Here is a 25,817-nt window from a genome sequence, read left to right as displayed (position 1 = left end):
GGTCTGCTTTTTGGTCCAAACCATCTGCTTAAAGAGCTCATTTCAGTGGGATCTTATTTTCTGGTTTCCTGATGAAAGAAGAGTGATGTTTTTAAAGTGTCTGAGTGTGAGTGTCATTAGACCCCAGAACATAGCTGCTTAGCAATACAATTATATTTTACTGGCCCCTTTGCTTTCACTAATTCAGTGTGTTTCTATGTGCTCCAGTAAATGGGAATTTAGCAATTAAGGATTTCTTTTCTTCTCTTCAGTTCATCGCTTGCCTGTGAATTCTGTGATCTGGGTTAATGAGACATCTCATCTCTTTGTTTCCAAGCTGACTTCAGCAGATGGCTGATTTATTAGATTATTTAGCCTTAAACAGCAAGGGAAGCACCAAGTATCCCATCCTGTTCCGTTGTTTGAAAATACGTTTTAAACTGAGTCATCTTATAAATCAAGCACCGTTTGTAATGACCCCTTGCAGCCCCCGAGTCCGTCCATCTGAAGAATGGGTGGAGGGGGTGTGTTTGCCTCCCCACTGGGAGCGGCCCACCCTTCTGCAGCCTGGACGAGGGGCTCGGAGGCAAGTGGCAGCCGCGTGCAGAGGGCCGTCTTGCAGTTGTCAGGAGGCCGAGCACTTTAGGGAGAGTGGGGAGAGCCGTGGACCCCTCACAGCCACTAGCCTGGGGGCATGCAGAGGCCTGGGTGGGCCGGATGCTCCTGCCCTCTAGTCTGGAGTTGACTTGTCCGGAGACCCCCCTCCTCCAAGCCTTAGCTCAAAGCAAGAGTAACTAAAAATGCAGCTTTGCCAGCAAACAGTCGGGCAGCACCTCTGCTGTCTGTCCACACCTCGGCGCAAGGAGAGGCAGGGTGCAGAAGGACAAGGACAGTGGCTCCGGCTCTTTCTGGGCTGGGTGCCCCTCAGAGAGGAGAGGAAAGAGGCACCGAGAAGCTTCTGCCTCTCATACCCATAGCCCCCCTGCTGGAGGACGGACCTTGCTCCTCACACTCTCCTATGGATGGGGTTCAAGGAACTCGGGGAATCCCCTGCCCTGCCCAACACACAGCAGAAGGCAGGAGCTAGAGATGGGCTCTGTGGACCCGCCAGCCAATGCCAGCCCCCAGTGGCCGCCCCCAGGAGCCCCTGCAGTCCAGCACTAAAGAGGGTGGTCCTGCCAGGTGCACAGGGACGCTGGGAGGGATGCACAGAGTCCAGGAAGGAGTCTCAGTTGCACCAGCTTGAACTGAACCAGCAGAGCAGAGGTCAGCCTGGATGGGGGGGACCGGGGGGGGATCATACTGCGGCCTGAGCAGTGGGGCTCTTGGTCCAGGGCGACCTGCTTTGCATCCGGTCTCTGAGCCCGGAGACGCACTGGCAGGGCCGCTGCCTCGGGGACCCTCCCTATGCTGGTTCCAAGGGTTCCTCCCCCTGTTTCTATGGTAACTGCAGATCTGTACTCTGCCTGCCTGTGTGATTGTGTTCTGTTCTCCTTGTAGATGGAGGAGATAAAATTTAAAGACAGAGCAGTCTTCGTGCTGGAGAGAGAGTTAGGGGTTCAAGCCGGGCATGCTCAGAGACTGCAGCTCCAAAAAGAGGCTCTAGATGAGCAGCTGTCCCAGGCCAAAGAGGCTGATCGGCACCCGGGCAGCCCCAGACGGGAGCTTCCCCATGCAGGGAGTGCAGGAGACGCCTCAGACCACCCGGGAAGCCCTGTAAGCACCGCCCCACGCTTTGCCGGTGACCCAGTCACAGACCGCGCTGCACGCGGCTCCGTGGCCCTGCTCAGGCAGCTCCCCAGGGGGCTGAGAGCCTAGGGCCAGAGGCCAGAACCAGAACCTCCTGCCCCGGGGACGCTGACCGTGTCTGCAGCCCACCAGCCGGACCCCGGACCCTTCGGCTTCTCCGGCTTGGCCGGAGGACAAACAGACTTCCGTCTCCTTCCTTTCTGGCTAGCATGGCACAGCACTGGCCTTCACTTGATCACCCCCCCATGGCCCCCCAAGGCTTCCGGCTAGAGCCGACTTGCAGCTGCCAGGCCCCCAGGCGGCCAAGGGTCCTTGCTTGCTGGTCCTGGTTCCCATCCTGGGCGACCGGGATGAGGCTGAACTGCTTCCATCTCCATGTGCACGGGCTCCTGGCTCTCCATCGCCCGCACCCCCACCGGTCACCCCCACCTGCTTTTCGTGTGACCGTGCCACCCTTCTGCTCCCCTTCAGGCTGCCGTGACAGTGTGGGGACAGCCAGCAGCCGCAGGGCTGTGACATCATTCATTCCTCATTGCTGCTCCTCATTCAGAGCCCTCTGGAGTGGTTCTGGGTAATCCGGGGTGGGGGGAGTCTAAATTCCATGGACCCTCAATGCAGGTCCTGTGGGGCCTGCTCCCTAGCCTCTCCTGCACCTGCTGAATGAGGAACCATTCCTGTGTCCTTCCCGGACATGCATTTGTTTGCTTTGAGGACAAAATGTTTGAGCTGAGCCAGCCCGAGGACAGCGACATTTCAAGAATAGAAAATAATTTTTTATAATCTTATTATAAATGGCTTAAATGGATTAAATCTTGCTCTGGCACTCGATGGATTGTGTTAACTCCAGAGAGATTCTGAAACTGGATCAAAATGTTTCCACTGATTTTTGAATGAGGTTCCAGAGGTTTCAAAAGTGACCTTATAGAATCTCAATGTGAGGGAGCACACTTCTTGGGAAACCATCTTTTGAAAGTCTTAAGTTGAACATCTTTTCCTGTGCTCACATGATCATACTAGGGAAACCGCGACCCCACCTCCTTCTCAGGGCAGACCCCTCCCGAAAGCTGCAGCCAGCAGCCGCCCTGGCCTTCCACCTCTGCACATCCCGGACATTCCTGCTCCTTCGTTCTGTCCCCACTGTGCGGTCTGCGGTGCCCATGGTGCTCAGCCACCGGTCACCTGTCCCTGGGAGGGCTTGCCCCCACCCACCGGCCATGTGCAGTCACGGGCGATCATGCCGCAGAACTGCTCTGTTTTCCGTGGTGCGCTAGGATTTGCAGAGCTTTTTATGCCTGTGTCTACGAACAGTTATTTGCAGTTGATTTTTGTTTTAGGAACAGCAGTTGGATGAAAAGGATGCTCGGCGCTTCCAACTTAAAATTGCAGAGCTGAGTGCGATCATTCGGAAGCTGGAGGACCGAAATGCCTTGCTGTCGGAAGAAAGGAACGAGCTGGTGAGGGGCAGCGGGGCAGGGGCACGCAGATCTGGATCCTATGGGTCTATGGCTGCTGGGGCAGGGTGCAGAAGGTGTCCACCTCCAAAATTCCTTGTGGGAAGGAGGAATGATGGTGCCAAGGGCAGGGTTTGCATACAGGCCTCTCAGCTGTTTCAATAAAGCTTTATGAACAAAACCTGGTGGGGGGATGGATGTGGGCCTCGGGCACTGGTTGGTTGATCCCTGCTCCATATTATTGAGCGAAAGTACCCTCCGTCCTGCGTGTTGTCTGGGATGAGTGAAGCCCTCCCGCCTCGGTGAAGCCATCACGATCACTCCTCACAGGCACTGGAATTTCCAGGTGACCTGTGTCTGAGTGAGAGCTTCTCCAAGGGCCCTGAAGGGCCACGGGCCAGGCGAGTCTACGCAGCTCTTCTTGGCCCCAGACCACCTCCCTTTGCCGGAGCCAGAGCGCGTTCCGGCCGGTCTGCCAAATCTGTACAGGGATTGTTGGCTCCACGTTACACTTGAAATCATGCTGTGTGATTAATTTTGTCTTTCAGTTAAAGCGCTTAAGGGAAGCTGAGAGTCAGTACAAGCCATTGCTGGATAAAAACAAACGCCTCACTCGGAAAAATGAAGATCTGTCCCATACTTTACGTCGGATGGAAAACAAGTTAAAATTTGTCACGCAGGAGAACATAGAAATGGTAATGGGCCCTGCCTGGTCCATGGGGCCAGGAGGATTGCTCACCCCCACCAGCAGTGAGCAACAAGCCCCTGAACTTCTCACGTGAAAGTCTTGATCATTTGATTCCCCCCCCCCGCCCCGCCCCGCCCCGTCTCACATACACTGGGGGGACTGGAAACACCTGGGCGCTGGCTGGGCGAGGAGGCGGCAGGTGAGGGTCTGAGCACTGGAGGGAAGAGGTCGTGGGCACCTGCCTGGGCAGACGCGGGCGGGGAGGTCACTGGGCAGGTCAGCCGCAGGCCTGCCGCCCGGTCGAACACAAGGAGCCCCACCCCGCATCTGCTGACTCTGAAAATCTCAGGCCCAGGTAGGAGGAGCCCCAGCACACCTGCGTGGAGGGGAAGGCGCCAGCGGACCAGCACCGTGCAGCCTCCTGTGTCCCTTCGTAGTTTAGCCAGGGTCATTGGCACGACGTGGCGGGGGGAAGGGGAGGGTCGTGAGGGGCTAGTGGGGAGGAGGGCGGGCTGTTCCTCCCTCCCCGCACCCCGCTGCAGAAATGCCTCCTTCCCACGCCCAGCTCGGAAGGCGGCGGGGTGTGCGGTGGCGGGCCGCTCACGCCGCCTGGTCTGGGGGTGCAGACTCGCCCCGCGCGCGCCCCCAGGGCCCGAGCCGACGGGGAGACGGGGCTGCGCGGCGCGAGCCCGCTGGCAGGGAGGACCCGCTCCGCGCCGCCCGACGACCCCTCACCCCACCCCTGTGACCGGGTCTGGTTGGCTTTGCAGAGACAAAGGGCCGGGATCATCAGGAGACCCAGCTCCTTAAACGACCTGGATCAGAGTCAAGACGAGAGAGAAGTTGACTTCTTGAAACTTCAAATTGTGGAGCAGCAGAACCTCATAGACGAGCTTTCTAAGGTGCCCGCGCCCCCTCGGCGGGGCCCCCGCGTCCCTCCGCGACCCCCCCGCGCCCCCTCAATCTCCGTCGGCCACGCCTTCGGCCCCCCTCCGCCACGCCCTCCAGCCCCTCCTCTCCCGTCTCCCTCGGCCCTGCCCCTCGGCCCTCCCCCGTCCCTCTCGCCCCTCCTCTCCCACCCCTGGGCCCTCCCCTCCCATCTCTCTCAGCCCTTCCCCTCTCCTCCCTCGGCCTCACCCCTCCCGCCCCTCCCGCCCCTCCCCTCCCATCTCCCTTGGTCCCTCCCCTGACCGTCAGCCCCACCCCTCTCCCCTCGGCCCCGCCCCTCCCCTGCTTCTGCCCCTCCTCTCCCGTCTTCCTCGGACTCCCTCCTCCCATCTCTCGGCACGCCCATCCTCTCTCCGCCCCTCCTCTCCCACCCCTGGACCCTCCCCTCCCACCTCTCGGCTCCTCCCCTCCCGCCCCTCGGCCCCTCCTCTCCCGTCTCCCTCGGCCCCTCCCCTTCCGCCCCTGGGGCCCCACCCCTCCCGCCCCTCGGCCCCTCCTCTCCCGCCCCTCGGCCCCTCCTCTCCCGTCTCCCTCGGCCCCTCCCCTTCCGCCCCTCGGGCCCCTCCCCTCCCATCTCCCTCGGCCCCCCTCCTGCCCGGGCCCCTCCCTGCGGGCTCCACCGCGGTCATGCCTGAGTGGCCCCTAAAACTGCGTCGTCTCCTCACCGCTTTGGACCCGGGGTTTCAGCGCCGGTGCGCCGCGGTGTTAGCTCCTGGGACCCCCGGGGCGGAGCAGCGCACCTGGGGACTTAGCACACAGCAACCGCTTCTCAGTCTGGAGGCCAGAATCCTGTCAGGGTGCGGCAGGACCGCGCCCCCTCCGCAAGCGCGGGGCCAGGGTCCGTCCTTCGCCGCGGGGACGCTTCTGGTGGCTGTGGGCCTCTCACTCCGGTCTCCGCCTGTCTCCGCGGGCCAGCTCTCTGTGTCCCTCCTCTTCTCTCCTGCCCGCCCTAATCCAGGATGGTCTCATCTCCAGATCCCCGGCTCAATCACATCTGCAGAGACCCTATTCCAGGGAAGGTCCAGGCCCAGGTGCTGGGCATTAGGCCGTGGACAGGCTCTTCAGGGCCCCGTCCCTTAACACTGCCCTGTCCCTACGGCCACTACGCTCCCAGCACAGTGTTGAAAGTAGTCCTGCACCAAACCTTCTTCTAGTTACCCTGTTGGGGTCCCCTCGGGTCATTTCGGAGCAAGTTGCCTTGGTCATTCTGTGACCTCTAGAGGCAGCAGAAGGGACAGCAGTGTCTCTCCTGCTGGTGTGGCTCGTGGCCCAGAAGTGCGGGCCTGGCCTGTCTTCTTGTTGTTTTTAGTAAGTTCTATGCCCAACGTGGGGCTTGAACTCAAGACCCTGAGATCAAGAGTCACATGCTGCCCTGACTGAGCCAACCAGGGCCCCAAGGCCTGCTCCATTTTGATGACTGAAGTTGCCTCCAAAGTAACAGGAGGCCCCACTGCCCAGCACGGGCTGCAGGGTGGGGTCTCCCCAACACAGCCTCCCTGACCGCGCCTGCGAGCTGACCTCTTGTCTCGTCCAACTGCGCAGTGACCGTCCATCCCCACGTGTATAAGAACCTATGGGGCGTCGGGGAGTATAGGGAAAGGAAGAAATCTTGGTCAGTTGCGACTGTGCGTTACTGCAGTTTCTGAAAGGCCGGTGACAGGCCCTTGGCCCTGAGCCGAGGGCCCCCGGGGGCTCCTGCAGTTCCCGGTGCCCTTGGGAGGTCAGCTTAGGGAGGGAGGAGGGACCATGAGGGCCAGGTCAGATGCCCCCTCTCCAGGCAGTTGAGGTTTGGGGCAGCTGGCAGGCTCTGGGTCTCCCGGGGAGCAGGTCTGTGCTCCCAGCTCTGTAACAAGCTCTTGTCTCCCTAGACCCTTGAAACGGCCGGCTACGTGAAGAGTGTGCTAGTAAGTAATTCTCTCTCCTACATTCACACCCAGTGCCCTGTGCACTTGTCCCTGGGACCCTGGTGCTGGTGGCTCCTTCTAGTCAAGACAGAGGCGGCCGTGCCAACACATGCTACCTGCCCAAAGGTTTTGCCGTGGGACCGAGAACACCCATCTGTTAGGGTCAGATAGATGCCCCAGGTGGCCTTTGGTGACACCTGCAGGAGCCAGCACCCAGCTTTGCTCATTCTTCAGGGGTGGCTGCCCTCCCTGGAGCGCTGACCCCCACCACGGGTTTCTGCCCCGCCGGCGTGGTCCAGCAGTCTAAGCGTGGCTGGTACGTGGTCAGGGTCATGGAAACTCAGTGGAGCTCCCTGGGGAGAAACGGGTTTTTGGTCTCCTTACGTGTCTGCAGGGTCCCTTTCCGGCTGTGTGGGGTTGCCGCTTCTCCAGACATCTGCTCAGAGAGTACAGAGCAGGGCTGGCCTTGGTCCCTCTCGGATTCCCATTTCTCTGTGTGGGCTGCTCAGAGCCTGCCCCCCAGCCACACACTGTGAGGAGGCTGGAGCACCCTGAGCATGGTGGGGCGCCAGCCCCCCACGTGGGCCGTCGCTCCTTTCAGCGCAAGCAGAAACCACGCGCCATCTGCCCCTTCAGTGCCAGTGTTCCTGAGCAGGGCCGCGTCTGTGACCATGCAGACGGTGGCCCATCTAGAAACCACCCTCCAAGTCCGTGCAGATGACGGCGCGGGAACATTAACAGAGCTGCTCACCCCTCAGAAAATCTCTTCCACTGGTTTTTGCAGGAGCGAGATAAGCTTTTAAGATTTCGGAAGCAAAGAAAGAAAATGGCCAAACTCCCCAAGGTAAAGGAGACGGTGTTGATGTGTGTGTACACAGAATGTATGTTTTTTAAAAGCCACTTAACACGAGGGCGTTCCTCGTGACAGCAAGGAGGAGGGGTTAGCCCTGGGACTCTGGCCTTCCCCTGCCGGGCCTGGGAGTTAGAATTCCCGCATTGCCCTGGGGCCTGCAGGCCTGCCTCGCACCCCACCCCCCACTGTGGGCTTAGCAGGGGTGACTGCTGGCCCCCCACGGCTCCGCCCAGGCCGACCTGTGCCCCCAGGGAATCTGAAGCACGATCCTTTTCCATAAACGTGTGTATTAGAGGAGATTCAGGAGATAGTCCCAGAGAACAATAACTAGTGCTCTGCTTTATGCAAAATGCGTGTGTTTTCTTGTTTGGCTTTCGAATGCTCGGGGGTGTTCCTCACGCAGCCTGGGAGATACTCCTCAGGCACGAATGCTGGCGCATCTGGCCCCCGGAAGGGCCCATGGAAGGAGTGACAGGGTGCTGGGGCTCTCTCTCCTCGGGATTATTGCAGAGCATTTAGAGATTTTCTGGAGGCCTGGAAGCCTGGCCGTGCAGAGTCCTAAGAGCGGACCAGCTGGAGGAGGCCCACCCTATCTACCTGGGCCCCCCACCGTCCCGGCGCTTCCATGAGGCAGGAGTGGGGAGAAGCCAGGCAATTGGGATAAAGGCCAGGAGCCATCAAGATGGGCTTGGCAGCCAAGGACAGGTTGTTGGTTGACAGAGGCGTGGACCATTGGCCACAGTGCCCTCCAGCCTGGGTGACAGGTGACCTTCATGAGCTGGACCATGAAGGGGCCCGTTGGGGTTTCAGCACAGGGAGGACCCGGGAGGCTCCCGTGACGGTCTGGGCCAGGAGTTAGGGAGAGTGTCGGGGACACTGGCAGGAGGGACTTGGGTGGAATGGATGGTGGACATGGGGTGAGGAGGGGACACGGGTCCATGTCTGGACTAACTCAGTTCCTTTTGGCCAGAAGCCGGTTGTGGTGGAGACCTTCTTTGGATATGACGAAGAGGCTTCCCTGGAATCCGATGGCTCCTCCATCTCTTATCAGACAGACAGGACGGACCAGACTCCGTGTACCCCCGACGATGACCTGGAGGAGGTAGCCTCCCACAGGGGCTTCTGGACAGGCTGGGGCGGGGCCTGGAGGCAGCGAGGATCAGGGTCGGGGACGTGGGGCTCTGCTGTGCAGCCTGCCCCCTGGAGCGGTGGGCTCGGGGGCCCTCACTGGCTGTGCCCCCCAGTAGCCTGTGCTCGTGTCCTTCCATACAGTGGGACAGAGGGCTCCCTGCCTCTCAAAGGGCTGCCCCAGGGGGTCTGAACCACCCAGTGTGGGGAGGCTGGCAGCAACGCTGAGGGCCACGCCGAGGTGTTCATCAGGGTGACAGGCAGTGCAGAATAGCGTTGTCTCTGATAAAGCCCACCCAGCCTGACCTCCCCACCAGTCCTTCTTGCAGAAGGAACCATCCTCAGATGCAGGCGGCCGGCTGAGCCCCGCATGTGGGAGGAAGCTGGGCTTGGTTTGGTCTCACTGGCTTGGCCCCTGTGGCTGCAGGACAAGGAATAGCAGGCTGTCCGCGGCCCCGACAGGCCCAGGGGCACTAAGGCCATGGGTAGGGCCTGCCCTGGCCAATCCGGGCAGGTGACCCATGGCCAGGGACCCACTTAGAGACCTAAGACATCGTAGCAGAGCTGCTGCCACAGCCTTGGGGGTAAGGAGCGCAGGGGGAGCGGGGGCCAGGCTAGGGTCCCTGGGCCTGGTCACTCTCGGGCACAGCCACCCTCCATACCAGACCTAGGCCTTGTTCTTGGAGAAGCAAGCGCTTTGGGGTCCGGGGGGGCCCTGGGAAGGCCGCAGCAGCCCCCTGCCTTCTGTCTGGGGCAGCAGGTGTCCCTGTGGCCAGAAGGAGGCATTTAGGGATCTTTGCAGGAAGGTGGGGGTGGGGAGGAGAAGCATTCCCCGGGTCCAGGTCTCACCTGACACATCTGGGGGGCAGATGGGGCCCCCGCCGAGCCCCTGGCCTGGCTGCCGGCCCCTGAGGTGCACCCTGGCCTTAGTGCAGCCAGCTGGGCCTTTCCCCGGGGGGGCTCCAGGCTCACCTCCCCGCGGCCCCAGGTAAGCCTGCATCTCCGTGCACCTGTCCAGGGCGTGGCCAAGGAGGAGACGGAGCTGAGGTTCCGGCAGCTGACCATGGAGTACCAGGCTCTGCAGCGAGCCTACGCCTTGCTGCAGGAGCAGGTCGGAGGGACGCTGGACGCAGAGCGAGAAGTTAAGGTCTAACTGACTTCTACTCCACGACGTTCCAGCTCCCGCTGGGCTCCTCCCCACTTGACCCCCGGCCTTGGCAGGGACACTTGCATTGCTTCACCTTCCGGGCGAAGCCCTCTCTCCCACGGTTCTTGCCGGGCCTGCTGAGGCTCCCTGAGGCGATTAAGGACCAATCGGGCCTAGGGGTGGGTGGGGCCTCCCAGAGTGGTCCCAGGCACAGGTGTGAGTGATGGTCCCTCGGAGAGCCACATGTGTCCCCTCTGGGGACCGTGGCTGGCGGGCAAGGGGAAGTTTGCTTCCTCGCAAACCGTCCAGTGGTGCTCTTGGGGGGCTCTCCTGGAGCTGAGGCTCAGAGATGGGGAAGGGCCAGCGTTGCAGCTCAGTTCTGGAAATTTGCCAAGATCATTCATTCATCCAATACACCTGAGCTCAGCTGCTGTGCCCACCTTGACCCTGAGCCTCACCAGGCAGGCCCTGCTGGGAACAGGTAGGTGTCCCCCTCCTGCCCCTGCCTCCCTGGACCCTGGCCCAGGCGCTCATGCCCCGTCCTCAAAGGCAGGAACATGGGGCTGACAGGTGCCCTCGCTGGCCACCAGGGGAGGCCATGGCAGGGGGCTGTGCCCTGCCCTCCCTGAGCCCCCTCCCCTGTTCCCTGACGTGTGGCCTGCCCTGCCAGGGCTCAGAGGGGATGCCCTGCACAAGGAGATGGGCTGCATCCTGTACACCTGAAGGGCTGTCCTGCCCAGCTGCCCTGGGGCCTGGGGGCCAACTCTGTCCCTAGCATACAGGGCAAGGGGCCAGTCAGCTGGTTCTGGGACTCCAGCTGGCCGGCTGAGCGTGGACTCTTGGAAGCAGGGCACAGTGTCAGTGCGGTCCCCTTGCCACATCCATCCTCGCTGCCTGGAGAGTCACTCGGCCTACTCCCTGTCAGCAAATTGATCTCCCTCCAGGTTCACGTGTATCACCCGGGCCCTAGGAGGGCAGAGGCCGGGGGAGGGGAGGGGAGGGAGAGCCAGGGTCTGCTGATGTCTGAAGAGGAACCCTGGGTCAGGCCAGTGGATCCCCTGCCCTCCTCAGCTTGAGGGCCACCGGACCCTGTGCCCAGTTGGCCCAAGTGCTCTCATCTGCCCAGAGCTGTTCCCAGGGAGCAGGAGTACTGGAATGAAGTGCCCTGTGGCTGGGACCCCGTGAGAGCAAATTAACTCCAGGGAGGGTGGCCTGGACCCTCTGGGGGCCTTGCCTGCACTGGGCACTGAGGGTGGGCTTCTGCAGGGACTGGCGGGGGGGGGGCCGGGGGGAGTCAAGTTCACGCAGAATGTGGAGCAAGGTGATCCGGGACCGGCAGAGGGCGCCGGTGCAGGACGGGAAGGGCCGATGGCCGATGGCCGAGCCCGCGTGCAACCGGTCCGTGCGTCCTCCGTGCTCCATCCTCCATCCTCCGTGTCAGCCAGAGCCCGGAACAAGCCCCCCAGTGGCCAGGGCCCCGCAGCACTCCACTGCCCTCACCAGCTGTTTCATCCTGTCGACAGACATTTCCCCTAACAGTCCCTCAGAATGAGTCTGTAGGGCGTCCCCCTAGTCTAAGTGAGCCTTAGACTCACAGAGCCTCCCTGCAAACTCGAGGATGGCGTCCTCTCCCTTAGCGGAGGCTGAGGCCCGCCGAAAGCCTCCATCCCTGCGGGCGTGTCCCGGCTGCGAGAGAAAGTTTGATGTATCCCTCCTCCCATCCTACAGACCCGCGAGCAGCTGCAAGCAGAGATGCAGAGAGCCCAGACGCGGATAGAAGACCTGGAGCAGACCCTGGCCGAGCAGGGGCAGGTGAGGCTCGAGCGGGAGCCGGGTGCCCCACCAACACGGAGGGTGCCCGAGGGGTGCGGACGGTCCATGGGTGTGTGGGGGCTGCGCCCGGCAGACTGGTGCCCCACTAAGAAATGCAGACACTGAGGGGAGCATGTATCAGAGGAAGGGCACAGCACAGCTTGACGGGGGCGCCTGGGCAGATCCTCTCTCCCCCCAGCTCAGGGCCAGGGCTGCCCCTGGAGACCGCTGGTCACTCCCTCACCCCTATGCCCATCGCCACCTCTGGGCTCTTCAAATCCTGGGGGCAAGCGTCCATCGCCCGTGGCCACGAGCCTCTGACCTGCTGGACGGCGCACTTCCAGGTGGACCCAAGATGAGGCAGGAGGACGTCTGTGTAGGGCTGGGAGGGTCCACCCCCAGGCTGCATGGGAAAGCGCCTGGCTCACCATCAAGCCAGCGCAGACTCACGGTGGCCCTCGACGTGTTCGCCTCTGGGTGGACAGTGGGATGGAAGAGAGGAGGACCTGAGCGGCACAGGGTCATGTTGCCCACGCCCCTGCCTGAGCGTGCGCGGCCCCAGAGTCCGTGCTGGGCACCTGTAGCCGTTTACCTGAAACCCGCTGGACTGGCTTGCACCCCATCGGGGCCACCACCCCTCCCCCGGGGCCCCGTGCGCTCAGGCAGCGGGAATGGTGCTCAGGAGCTGTGCTGTGCGCGGCCTTCGCGGACCCTGCCTGGACCTTTGAGTGGGATGCCTGGGCCCCACGCCCTGCCATCTGTGCTGGAGAACTGCAGCGGCGGGTTAGCTGGGACGCGAGCCGGAGGAGGACGGGCGGGAGGACACGGCTGCCTCTCATCTGCAGATGTGAACCTTCACACTTCACAGATGACTTTGCGGGGAAGAACCTGGAAGCAAGTGGACTGTGAGGGGCAGCGGGCGTTCCTCCCAACCCCTTACTGAGGATGCTGCTGGAGGAGGGAGCGTCTGGGCTTTTGGAGACACCTGATCATGGGGCCGGGTCGGCCGGGCGTCCACACACGTCTCTCCCCAGAGCACAAAAGCTGGCCTCCGTCCGTATGTCTGCGTGTGAATGCACAGGACACCCCCCGAGTGACCAGGCTCCTGTTGGCTCCGTGTCAAGGTCCCTGGACCCGTGACACCCGCATGGCTCCACGTGCCACTGGTGCCTGGCGTGGGCTGGCGTGGTCCGGGAGTGCTGGCCACGTGGTGGCGCGAGGTGTCTGCTCTCCGTCCAGGCCCCCCGGCAACTACGGGGGGTCGTAGGCTTTCATTCACTGCAGGACAGGAACGGTGGGCAGGCGGCAGCTGCGGAAGCTGGGTGTTGAGTCTGTTCTGCTGAATTGTGATTTAAATGCTGGCTTTGCCTGAATCCCGGGGTGTATTTATTTCTCTAATTTAATTCCGTTTTCAAGGACATGAAGTGGATTGAAGAGAAGCAAGCGCTGTATCGAAGGAACCAAGAGCTTGTGGAGAAGGTAGCGCCCCCACCCCCCATGCTCCCGGGAACTGTCGTCTGGGGAGAGGTCCTTGGAGGGTCCATGGAGCTGGGTCCACCCAGCAGCTGTGAGTGTGCCCGGTGGATGGGCTGTGGGCCACAGCTGCCGGGCCCCCTCCAGAGCTGACCTTACTAGTTACGGGGTTGTTCAAACAGAATCAGAAACAAGTCAACCCGATGTGTGAGGCCCGCACCTTCCAAAGGGTGAGCGCAATGCATCCATGGGCTCCCCTGGCTTCCGGTTAACAGGAAGCCCCAAAACACTGTTGTCCCTGCAACCCGCCCCCGGGCTGGGGCTCTGTGGGCTGGAAGATTTTATGTGATGGGCCAGAAAACACGGTGCCCGCTGGCCCGTTCCTGTTAGCGGCCCGAGCTCCTGCCTGGACCCGCCTCACTTGCCCTTCTCCCTGCAGGTGAGATGCCCGTTCTACACACGAGCTCCCTAAGTCAGCCTGTTCTCGGGGCCCACAGCACGGAGGGCCGAGCACTGTGCAGGGCTCGTCAGAGGACACCTGCGCTGCTTGGGACGGTCCCCAGTGGGTGGCACCCCAGAGCCGCTGGAGCAGGGCGCTCAGACCGGGGCGGGAGCGGGGGCTACGGTTCAGAGGCAGAAAGGCCACCAGCGCCATCGTCTTGCCTGGTGAGGGTGCTGCGTGCGGCCCTTCCCCACCAGCCGCAGGCCTCGTCCTGGGCCGAGGACGGGCAGGGGCAGAGGCACTCGCCCGGGCAGCCACAGCCCTTCTAGAGAAGAGCCAGGCCAGCGCGTCCTCACGAGCCTTAGGGGCGCCACCGTGACCGTGCTCTGCGCAGACCAGCAGCCTCCAAACCAAGCCCGTGGGCCACAGTCCAGTCCCACACGGGGCCCTGCTTTGGTGCTGTTAGGTCTTGAATTGTGCGTGACGCCCACATTTCCTGTGGACTGTCCATATATGTGTCTTAAATCACGGCAGCTGTGTTTATGGTGTTCTCATGCACATGTACACACCTGTGTGCATGGAAATGCTTGTGTGCACACATAACGTTCACGTGCACACTTAAATGCTCACTTGTACATATAACACATGCACATAAACGCTTCTGTGTGCACAAAAATATGTCTACATATAAATGCTTATGTGCACGCATACTCTTTGTACACTTGCATGCACACTTACACGCTTCTATGCACACACATTAGTGTGCATACATACTGCTTGCATGCACATTTAAGCACTCTGTGCACTCTTAAACACTCACATTTAAACGCACGTGCACACATAGATGTTCATGTACACTTGCACACTGTGTACACTTACAGTGCTCGGGGGCACACTTTAAACCTTTGCTTTCCTCTGGCTGCCATGTGCACGGGGTCACGTTCAGGGTAGGAGCCGCCCACGGCCTTGGCTGCTCAGCTTGACGCCGGGCACTGTGGAAGGAACCCACCCCCACAGCACCTTGCAGGATGTTGAGCCCCTGGATCCATCTCCACCCACCCCTGAGCATCCCAGCGGGGCATTCAGCTCCCCACATTCAGTTCAGGGGGGATGGGCCAGGCCATCTGGCCCAGTGGACACCCTCTGGCACGCCCTTCCCTGTCCTCCCAAGGCCGCATGCCCCAGGATGCATTGCTCTCACCCTTTGGAAGGTGCGGGCCTCAAACGTCAGGTTGACTTGTTTCTGATTCTGCTTGAACAATCCCATAATTAGTAAGGTCAGCTCTGGAGGGGGCCCGGCAGCTGTGGCCCATGGCCCCTCCATCAGACAGCAATGCACCTTCGGGTTCTGGGCCAGCCTGTGCTTGAAGGAGCACTGTCCTGGCGACGGCAGGGGCCGCATGGGGACATCTTAGCGGCTCTTCCCTTGATGGGCCCCTTCTCTTCCCCATCTCTGCTCAGACGGCTGGGCCGGGCTCAGGGCCACTCTGGGGGCATCCATGGTTCCTCGCCCCTTGCATCTGCCCCTGCATCCGCCCCCTTCCCACCCCCGGTGAGCCAACTCCAGCTGGAGTGAGGGCTCTGGGCGCCGGGGCAGGTCAGCCAGCCCCACAGATAGCCAGAAGCTGTCGGGAAAGCTGGGAGTGGACCTCACGTGACCTCAGTGTGTCACCTGCCTTTTATTTGACAGATTAAACAAATGGAAATAGAAGAGGGTCGGTTAAAACACGAGGTCCAGGATGCGAGGGACCAAAACGAGCTGCTGGAGTTCCGGATCCTGGAGCTCGAGGTGTGCCGGGGGCGTGGGTGCGGGGTGCGTAGGGGAGAGGCCACCATCCTGCAGAGCTGCTGCGATGGAGGAGGCGCTTGGCCTTCCTGACCTGGGCCCTTGCTCATGACCCCAAGAGGGTGGGTTGGAAAGGAGGCACCTCTCTGCCCAAGGGCCACGGACGAAAGCCCAGAATGAACAAGACATGAGTCTGCTTCCAGACTCACGGGGCTGGGCAGTGATGGCTCCGCCCGGAGGGGCCATGATGGCGGCAGCTGTCCTGAGCGGGGGCCACACGCCTGACCACGGTGGTCACCAGCGGACATTTGCTCCCTGCTCGTTTAAGCAGCCCAGTGCGGGCTGCTGGGGGCCACGCAGTGACCAGGTGCCTGTCTGTGCACAGCTGTCCTGGGCCCCCGTCCTCCCCTGTGACCTTGGCCTCCTGCAGAGGAGGAAGCGGGAGCCAGGCTCCCTCGGGGCAGGGTCCAGCCGCAAACGGACGGCCACGTGGCTGCCCTCACCTTCCACCGTCTCTCTCTCTCGGCCGGGAGCGCAGCTGGGGGGTGTGGTGCATTTGTGAGGCCGGAGGACGTGCCCTGGGCCAGCGTCTGCCCTGCTGGCTGCCCACACACAGCTCCGGGGCCTCCTCCTCAGTCCTAGCCACCTTCAGGACCCCCGGTGACCCTGGCTGCCGGGAGTGTGCGCGTGCGCACACATGACCGCCCCTTGGCCTCCAGGGCTCCTGCATGTGGCTCTGGGTGATGAGGGGGGCAGCACCACCAGCCACTGTGCTCAGGGGCTCGCTCGGGTAGGCCTGTGGAGGGTGACACTGCTCGCGGAGGCTCCCGACAGCCTGGGGATCATGGCAGACCAGCAAGTCAGCGGCAGGGGATGGGGGCAGAGGAGCAGGAGCTGAGGGAGCTGAGCTGGGGGCTCCAGGGCCTGCCCGGGCTGGGAGGTCCCGCTCCCGCCAGCATCTGTGCAGCGGCCCTCTGCTGCCCCTGGGCTTTGTTTCACAAATGCAGACCACATTCGCTGGCCTCCGTGTCTCCACCCTGTCCCTGGGTGGCCCCCAGCACAGCCCCCATGCCCAGCCTCCCGCTCTCTGTCCTAGGAGAGGGAGAGGAAGTCTCCGGCCATCAACTTCCACCACACCCCCTTCGCAGAAGGGAAGAGCCCCCTCCAGGCCTACTGCGAAGCTGAAGGAGTGACGGTAAACCCCCGCCCCCCACCCCTGCACCCCGCACAACCCCACCCGGCTGGCATTCACCTCCGGGTATCCCTGTCTTTGCCTCCAGGACATCCTGGTCACGGAGCTGATGAAGCAGCTGGACATCCTGGGGGATAACGCCGTAAGTGTATGTCGCTCTCCTGACTTGTGCATGCCTCCTCATGCCAGCCCCCAACCCATCAGCCCCCCAGGGTCCAGGGATCCCCATGAGTCCCGCTGCCAGTCTGCCATGGCTGCCCTGCCCGCCGGCACCCTCCCTGAGGCCACAGCTGCTTGGTACGGTCCCTGGAATTTGGGAGAAATCCTGCTCCTTTCTCATGTTCTTGCACCCAGCTGAGTGGCAACTCGCACCCAGAAGCACGGGGTTCGGAGCCTCTGTTCGGCCAGGATGGGGAACCCTCTGCTGTGCATACCCAGTTCTCCCAGCCATGATGCTTCTGGCCACATGTTCTCAGTTTCTGAATCCCAGTCAGTTGCTAAGCCTTCCCACAGCTTAATGGAGGTGGGGGCTGCAGATCCTCTAGTACCTTAGATATCCCAGACTCTTAGGGGTTCCCACTTCCTTGGTTTTGGGGGAAGGGCAGAGACCATAAATAATCTGCAAATCTTATTTAGGGCCCAGTTCCAATTTCTACAGCAACCTCCTTGAAGAATACTGATTGAGTGACTGAGTGACTGTACTCCTTCATCCTCCATCCATCCATCCCTCCCTTCACCTTTCACCCTCCAACCATCATCTCTCCATTCCATCTATTCATCCTTCCTCCATCCTTCCCTCCATCCCCCATCCATTCATCCATCTTCTATCCTCCATTTACCTATCCATCCATCCATCCTCCATCCACCCATCCTCCATCCACCCATCCTCCATCCATCCATCCCTCCCTCAACCCTTTACCCTCCAACTATCTATCCATCTATTCATCCTTCCTCCGTCCTCCATCCACCTATTCTCCATCCATCCATCCTTCATCTCTCTCTCCATCCCCTATCCATACATCCATCTTCTATTCTCCAATTATCCATCTATCCATCTGTCCATCCATTCCTCCATCCTCCATCTATCCTCCATCATCCGTCCATCCTTCATCCTCCATCTACACTCCATTATCCATCCATCCTCCATCCTGTGTCCATCCATCCTTCATCTTTCATTCTTCATCATCCATCCATCCATCCTCTGTCCATCTTCCATCCATCCACCATCCATCCATTCATCTTGCATCCATTCTCCATCCATCCTCCATCATCCATCCATCCTTCATCCTCCATCCATCCTCCATTATCCATCCATCCTTCATCTTCCATTCTTCATCATCCATCCATCCATCCTCCATCCATCCATCCATCCATCCTCCATCCATCCATCCATCCTCCATCCATCCATCCTCCATCCATCCTCCATCCATCCATCCTCCATCCATCCATCCATCCATCCTCCATCCATCCTCCACCCATCCTCCATCCATCCATTCATCTATCCATCCTCCATCCATCCATTCATCCTCCATCCATCCATCCTCCATCACCCATCAATCCATCATTCCTCCATCCACACTCCATTATCCATCCATCCTCCATCCTCTGTCCATCCATCCTTCATCTTCCAACCATCCATCCTCCATCCATTCATTCTCCATCCATTCATTCTCCATCCTCCATTCATCCGTCCATCCTCCATCCATCCATTCATCTTCCATCCATTCATTCTCCATCCATCCTCCATCCATCCATTCATCTTCCATCCATCCATCCTCTATCCATCCACCCATCCTTCATCCATCCATCCATCCTCCATCCATCCATCCTCCATCCTCTGTCCATCTGTCCTTTATCTTCCATCCTTCATCTTCCATCCATCCATCCATCCACCATCCATCCATCCTCCATCCTCTGTCCATCCGTCCTTTATCTTCCATTCTTCATCCTCCATCCACCCACCCATCCATCCACCATCCATCCATCTTCCATCCATCCATCCATTCTCCATCCATCCATTCATCTTCCATCCATCCTCCATCCATCCATCCTTCATTCTCTATCCACATTCCATTATCCATGCATCCATCCTCCATCCATCCATCCATCCTTCATCCTCCATCCACACTCCATTATCCATCTATCCATTCTCCATCCATCCACCCACCCATCCATCTTCCATCTGCCCTTTATCCATCATCTTGCACTTGTTGAGTCCCCTGCCCAATGAGCAGCTCAACTGTGCCAGAAGGCAGCCCCATTCCGCCACCCAGAAGTTTTTTTTCTCCCATGGTATACTAATAAGTATAGTCTACAGCTAGTCCTAAGACATCTTGGGCTCCCCATCCTGATCATTGCTCTTGAGAAAGAGCCAGGCACTTGGTCGATTCAGTGTACTTCATGAAGTAGGAGGAGAAAAAAAGAGAAACAAATGCATGCAAACACACACATTCTCACTCACACACACCAAAACCCAGGTACTCACACGTATTCTTGGGACTAGTTGTTCTTCCCAGCAGCTGTGACACATGTGGGGCCCTGTGTTGACAGGGATACTTCCCTCTTGCCCACCCTTCACTTGGGGAGGGAGGCTCTGCTGGTGGTTCTGCCCCTCCCCCAGACCCTGTGCTCCATCTGAGCTGTGGGTTGTAGAGGCGTTAGCCAATACAGGGAAGGGGTCCAGCCCTGAGTTATCAGGCCCCATCATGGGGACCATACTGGTTAACCTTCTGATTCAAGCTGGAGAAACTGAGGCCCAAGAGGACATCTGCCCAGGGTCCCAGAGCTGATGTAGGATGAGCTCAGTTCAGGGCCCCTCCCCAGCCCTATAGCTGCCTACTCAAGAGCATCAGTGGGCAGGACTGCCATGGAGCCATCAAGTGGCCTCAGAGCATGGGGACAGAGACTCTCAGGGACTGGAGGACACATGTTCAGGTTTTACGCTCAGGGGACCCTGGGGAAAGCTTGGCAGTTCCTACCGATGGGCCTAGAGGGCGTCCCTTCAGTGGTCACAGTGGAGCATATGGGTGTACTTCACGTGCACCTCATGACCCAGATGGTGCCCCGTGGAGCCTGAGATTCATTCCTGGAGCTCGGAGTGGCCCAGCTTATGAAGCAGGTGACAGGGACAGCCCGGCCCCTCCTGCCTTCACAGCCAGCTCATGCTAGTGCTGTGGTTACTGTGCACAGACCTCCAAACGGGCTACGGGGTACCTGAGCCCCAGACCTCAGTGTGCTCAGGAGGCAGGGCCCTTGGAGTTGAACAGAGGTGGCAGGGGTGGAGTGGACCCCCGTCCTCCCTGGCGGGCAGCACCACTCACCACTGCTCTCCCTGGGTTGCAGAGGGATGGGTCACCTGGGGAAGGGAGAGCAGGGGCCAAGAAGGTAGAGCAGATGGCACTCTGCCCAGGCCGGGGCATCGCGATGCTCACCCAGTGGTGAGCCCATCAGCCCAGTGCAACCATGTCCCGGTAGGTTCTCCCTGAGGCCACTTGCTCGGCCTCCCCTGGTCCCTGTCTGCCTTGGGAGGAGGGAGCACCTGGGCACCTGACCAGCTTCCCCAGGAGCAGGAGGTGTGCAGAGTGCCTGGCCAGCCCAGCTCTGTGCTGAGTCAGGGTGCACTGTGCCCCAAGGGCAGGGCTTGCCTCTGTGCCTACAGCGTTTGGTCACTGGCCCCCACCTTTGCTGACTGCTATAGGGGTAGGGGATGGTGAGGACCCTTCCCTTGGGGGAGCTCACACTCCAGATGGAGGGCTTTCTGAGCAGATAGGTTCTGGGCTGTAGGGGGCTGTCCTCCAGCTCAGTAGTCCAGCAGGCTCTGCCCTGCTCTGGTCTCTGATTCCCATGTTCTCCACCCCCCACCCGCTGCCCCACAAGTTGGCCCCTGCAGTGGGGACAGCCCAGCTCCCACCCAGGTGCTGATACAGGTGGCAGTCAGGGTCTGAGTGAGTGAAGTACTTGTAGCCTCTGAGGATGCTCATTGGCCCCAAAGCCAGACTCAGCCAGAAGAGCACCCAGGTGGGCCCCTTGGAAGAGGTGTGAATACAACATGCAGAGAAAAGGCAAAGACGCCGGGGATGGGAGCCCTAACCCCACATTCCTAAGTGGGGTTTTAGTAATTGATAACACAGGCTGCATATGCAGAGAGCTGGCTTTCAAGAAAGATGTGCACAAGGGACAGTAGGCACACGTGTCTAGCTGCTGCCTTACGCTCCCCCACCCCACCACTCCTGCCTCAGCTGGCGGCTTACAACGTCCTGGTCACCAGTACTGGGAGGATGGGAGGGGGCAGAACAGAGGGAGCACGTCAGAGTCAACGGGATCAAGAATAAAACGGATTCAAGACCCCAGGAGGCCATTTCAGTAAAAGTCACCTTACCTGTGACCCCAGCCCCCTGCACCTCTCCATCAGTTTCACTTCATGCAGCCCCATTCACCCCCCACCAGGCACCCCATTCACCCCCCACCAGGCACCCCATTCACCCCCCACCAGGCACCCCCCATTCACCCCCACCAGGCACCCCATTCACCCCCCACCAGGCACCCCCCATTCACCCCCCACCAGGCACCCCCCATTCACCCCCCACCAGACACCCCCATTCACCCCCCACCAGGCACCCCATTCACCCCCCACCAGGCACCCCCCATTCACCCCCCACCAGACACCCCCATTCACCCCCCACCAGGCACCCCATTCACCCCTACCAGACACCCCCATTCACCCCTCACCAGCATCCCCCATTCACCTCCCCACCCGGCAACTCCCATTCACCCCCCGACCAGGTACCCCCATTCACCCTCCCACCTGACACCCCATTCATTCCCCTGTAAGGTATCCCTCATTGACCCTTCACCAGACACCCCTCGTTTCCCCCCATCTGGCACCCCCATTCACCCCCCCCACAGGCACCCCATTCACGCCCCCCACCAGACACCTGCATTCACCTCCCCACCCCACGCCCTCATTATTTCAGTCTGGTGCAGCCCCCTTACTGTACCCACGTCTGCTTTGGGTGCAGAATCTGACCAATGAGGAGCAAGTGGTCGTCATACAAGCTAGGACAGTCCTGACCTTGGCTGAAAAGGTAAAGCAGCTGTGTGGCTGCTCTTGGGACAGGGCCAGGCTCAGCTGGGAGAGGGTGCCTTCCCTGGAGGAGGGGCTCCCGGGGTGTGGGGTGGAGAGTCCATGAACCCTATCAGCCTGGGAGGGCCCACACACGCAGGGGTCAAACAACACCCACCACCTGTGTTTGTGGGTAACAGATCAGCCAGGCTTTGTCTCAAGGCCAGCTCTGCCTCAGTTTACCCCTCCAAAGGCCAGGCGATGGAGTGGGTCTGTATACCATTGGCTTTCTGTTCACCCCACCAGGACCCTCCCCTGGGGGCTGCCCAGCCCACCTGGGCTCCTTACCTGCAGCCGGTCCCTGGCCCCCACCCCACAGCCAGAGCCTGCCTGGGAGTCCTCCAGCGGGAAGGGGAGAGGGAGCCCGGCAAGCAGGGGTGCAGGGGATGGGACGGAGGGAGGACCTCTGCTGGCTGAGCACTCAGGTGCACCTGTCCCTGCCGAACCCCTGCTTATGACCCTTCTCTCCCTGGGGAAGTGGGGGACAGACTTCCTGGACACCACGTGGGGCTGTCTGGACGCTGGGCACCCGGGGCTCACAGTGCCAACCCAGCCCCCACTCTCAGTTTGGTGCCTGTGTGGCCACCTGAAAGGTCACTATCACCTGCTCTTTCGGTTTGTGTCCAGTGGCTCCAGCAGATCGAGGAGACGGAGTCGGCCCTGCATCGGAAGATGGTTGACCTGGAGAGTGAGAAGGTTGGTGGGCGTCTTGCTTTGTGTCTGTACATGGTGTCACCGGGCGGATGCCCGAGTCTGCGACACGGGTGCTCTTGTGTTTCAGGAGCTGTTCAGTAAGCAGAAGGGCTACCTGGATGAAGAGCTGGATTACAGGAAGCAGTCCTTGGACCAGGCTCACAAGGTAAGAGAAACCGACAGGGGGAGCGTGCAGATTTCGGGTAGAAATGGGGAAAGCGTTCACACGCTGTGTGGTATCCCTCGGGGTCTGGGTCCAGTGTGACCACCGTGGGACCAGTTTCTGCACTTCTCCCTCCTGGTCAGTGAGGTCCAGGGATGCCTTACTGGTCCGGCAGCAAACACTTCGCCCCGTGAATGCAGAACTCAAACGGATGTTTTAAAACGAGCTGAGAAAATGGGATTCATTGACACATAACGCATTTATAAATTAATTGAGCACGGTTGAATGTTTGCAAGAAACAGTCTCTGGGACTTCCTATGAGAGTGCACCTGCTACTCCGAGGAACGGACGTTGTGTCTGCCCATTGTGTCTGCCCGCACATCTGCCTGGCCGTGGGGAGCACTTGCCCCCGCTGATAAACCTGGGGGTCCCCGCTTGGGGTTAACACGGAGATCGGGAGTCCTTGTGGACACGTCTCCACCACGGTGACGCAGTCCTCACTGACCCTGGTTTGACAAGGAGAAATCTCTGGAGCTTCGGGCTGCTTTGTTTCAAGAGGTGAATCCGGATCGGGTACTGCATCCTTGTTGCTCAGATTAGTCCAGCCGAGGCGAGGCGCAGCATGGGGGGCTTCCCGGAGGTGGGACGCCCACACTTCTTCCCGGCAGTCAGTTACACCCTGAGTCCATGCCACCTCCCGGCACGGTGCTTCCAGGCCTGCCTTTGTGTCCGCCTGGACTGCCAGTCCTTAGACTCAGAGCGAGTCATGGCGCCAGCTCAGGGAAAGCTGTCCAGGGGCCCTTGTGAGGCGAGGGGTTGGGAACGGACCCTCCCCCTAGCGGGACGCCTGAGGCCAGGCACATCCCGCGTGGTAAGTAGAGGTCTGAGTGCCCGCCTTCTGGAGTGTGAGGAGAGCGAGGTAGTTGTGCGGAGAGCACGTGGGGCACCAGCGGGTCCTGCCCAGCCTGGAAGCTGACAGCGTGATGTTTCCGTTAACCCCATCGGGGCCCTGTGGGGCAGGGCAGAGCGTCTGCCCAAGCTGAGGGTGGGCTTCCTCTCCTGGGTGATGGTGGTGGTGCCGGTGGCCCACTCACCACCAGTGGGGGCGGCCATAGAGGAGGTGGTGGAGGGCAGTGGCCTTGGAGAGCCGAACGGGCACTGATGGACCTTCCCAGAAATATGGGCCAAGATCCCTGTTTCCAGTCCACAGTGTTGGGTGAGAAGGATGCTCGCAGTATTTGGGGGGCAGCTGGACAGCCCTGAGCCCCTCACCGCTGCATCCCAGACACGTGCATGGAGCGGACAGCTCACCCCTAGGCCCGGGCATTCCTCAGGATACAGCTCAGGAATATGTGGCATCAGTGTTGAAAAGACGGATCAGTGTGTGGGGCGTCAGAGAGGGCTGAATATCACACACGCGTGCACCTGCATCCCAGAGAGCGGGGAGCCCTCGGGGGGCTGCAGGGCTGCGGACCCCTGCCCCGGCTTCACACCCTCCCCGCTCTGTGGACTCAAGGTGATGGTGGGGGTTTCGGAGGGGAAACGATGGTCCCTGCTGCATGGTGGCCGCTCTCGGGAAGTTGCTACCCTGCAGGGGGCCTGTGGCTGGTGCTCAGGTAGGGGGAGAAGGTCACCGCACCTCTTGTTTGCAGCTTTGTGCGAAGCCTTTGCGGCGCCAGCACTAAGCACCCCCCACACCCCCCAGCTGCATTTTATTTATTTTTAAATGCTTGAGCTTATCTTAACCGCCTAAGCGCCTGTGCTCTAAGAAGTGGCTGATGTGGAGTGTGAGCTGCTGGGGACAGCTGGGGACAGTTTATTTTGTGGCTGTCAAGAACAATAAAATGTGAGGTCCAAAGGGTTTGTTTTCATTCCCTAAAATGTCTACTAAAGCTGAAAGGACTTTTCATAATCATTTTGCCTGAAGAAAAGACCCTTCATTTCTGAAGAGGTTACATTTTTGATGGGAGGGTGGGTTTCTGTAGTTTAGGAATTTGGTTTTTTCAAAGATTGCATCAGGAAAATCTCTGGAGGAAAAAGCTTTAAAAGTATTCCGGATCCAATTGGTAAGTCCTTAGGAATTTATAACAAGGTATGCGTTTTGTCTGCTGAGTTGCCGCAAAGGGGTCACTTTGCATTGGTTGGCGCTGGATTTCCGGAAGGCGGCAGAGGGGTGAGCCCCATGCCCTACGCGGCTCTCTCCTTGGCCCTGCCAGGCCCGTGGCCCCTGTTCAGCCTTCTCCCACATCAGCCTCGGCTTCAGCCCCGGCCTGGGGGTCCCAGGGCCTGGCTTGCACTCAGCCGGTCAGCTTCTTGGCTTCTCTCGGGTGTTCTCGTGGGGGGATCTAGGGGACCACGGATCATTCCCCTGAGATCTGTGGTGAGCGCCATGGCCCCTAGCTGTGGGGCAGCACGTGTTTGGGGACCAGTGGCATGAGGGGTTCTCTGTGTCCGAGCCCTCAGGAGTGGGGTGGAGGCCTGAACCCTGGAGCCCCCTGCAGGGTCTGGACCCCACTGTCCCCAGCGGGACCGTGTGCACGTTGCACGAGCCCACTTATCTCCTGACCTGGGGCCGACAGAGCAGTTGCCTCAGGGAGGGGTGGGCACTGGACAGCTCTGTGGGGGTGGGGTCCGAACCTGGGCTGAGCAGGGCACACCAGGCACGGGGAGCAGGCGTTCTCAGGACTCATCATCTGCAGAGTGGAGGCGATGAAGCCGGGAGGTGAGCGCAGCAGGCAGCAGCCTCTTCACATGGCTTCCCCCCCATGGCTTCTGTGACGGCCTCCAAGCCCCTTAGACACGAGCCACTGGATCGCTGGATGCCTCCTCCATCCAGTATGATTCCATCCTAACGTGAGGACAGCTGCAGAGACCCTAATTCCAAATAAGGCCACATTCATGAGCTCCAGGGATCAGGACCTGAACGTATCTCTTGGGGACACGACTGACCCAGGAACTGAGGACCACAGAGTGGCCCGGCCTCCCCGGGGAGAGGCTGAAAGTCAAGGACCTCCCCCACTTCTGTCCTTACATCAGACAAACCCCTGTGAGTGCTGCCCTTCTTCCTTCTTTGGGGCTCGTAAACCTAGGGTTTGAGGAAGGCCATGAGCCAAGGAAGAGGCCTTACCTCAGTGTCCGGTCGTCCGGCTCCCTCGGAGCTGTCCCCCTACTCTGGTCTCGAGTATCTGCTTACTCGTTTTCCAGACGTTAGTGGGAGCTAAGACTCTACCTCCAAAGTTTTATTGCACACGTCAAAACCCGTGTAGAAGTGAATGCTCTTGTCGTAA

General features: G+C 60.1%; 1 protein-coding gene across 31 annotated transcripts in view; it reads left to right on the top strand.

The window, feature by feature from the left end:
* The window catches only part of JAKMIP3 (Janus kinase and microtubule interacting protein 3), a 105,560-nt gene that overhangs the window by 59,949 nt on the left and 19,794 nt on the right, over nt 1-25,817 (top strand). For 8 of the 31 annotated variants that reach the window (XM_036070089.2, XM_036070088.2, XM_036070099.2 and 5 more), the window contains 16 exons: nt 1,480-1,695; nt 3,063-3,182; nt 3,728-3,874; nt 4,638-4,769; nt 6,684-6,719; nt 7,504-7,563; nt 8,543-8,674; nt 9,719-9,847; nt 11,576-11,659; nt 13,076-13,138; nt 15,265-15,363; nt 16,457-16,555; nt 16,641-16,700; nt 21,571-21,636; nt 22,302-22,370; nt 22,456-22,533. In XM_036070089.2, coding sequence (XP_035925982.2) covers nt 1,480-1,695; nt 3,063-3,182; nt 3,728-3,874; nt 4,638-4,769; nt 6,684-6,719; nt 7,504-7,563; nt 8,543-8,674; nt 9,719-9,847; nt 11,576-11,659; nt 13,076-13,138; nt 15,265-15,363; nt 16,457-16,555; nt 16,641-16,700; nt 21,571-21,636; nt 22,302-22,370; nt 22,456-22,533 — 1,590 coding nt within the window. The remainder of the gene's footprint in view (nt 1-1,479; nt 1,696-3,062; nt 3,183-3,727; nt 3,875-4,637; nt 4,770-6,683; nt 6,720-7,503; nt 7,564-8,542; nt 8,675-9,718; nt 9,848-11,575; nt 11,660-13,075; nt 13,139-15,264; nt 15,364-16,456; nt 16,556-16,640; nt 16,701-21,570; nt 21,637-22,301; nt 22,371-22,455; nt 22,534-25,817) is intronic. The other 23 variants (XM_036070094.2, XM_036070103.2, XM_078076946.1 and 20 more) reach the window with 16 other exon arrangements.

The sequence above is a fragment of the Halichoerus grypus genome, chromosome 7, assembly GCF_964656455.1.
Source record: "Halichoerus grypus chromosome 7, mHalGry1.hap1.1, whole genome shotgun sequence".
Taxonomy (NCBI): domain Eukaryota; kingdom Metazoa; phylum Chordata; class Mammalia; order Carnivora; family Phocidae; genus Halichoerus; species Halichoerus grypus.
This window is presented reverse-complemented; position numbering and strand designations above follow the sequence as displayed.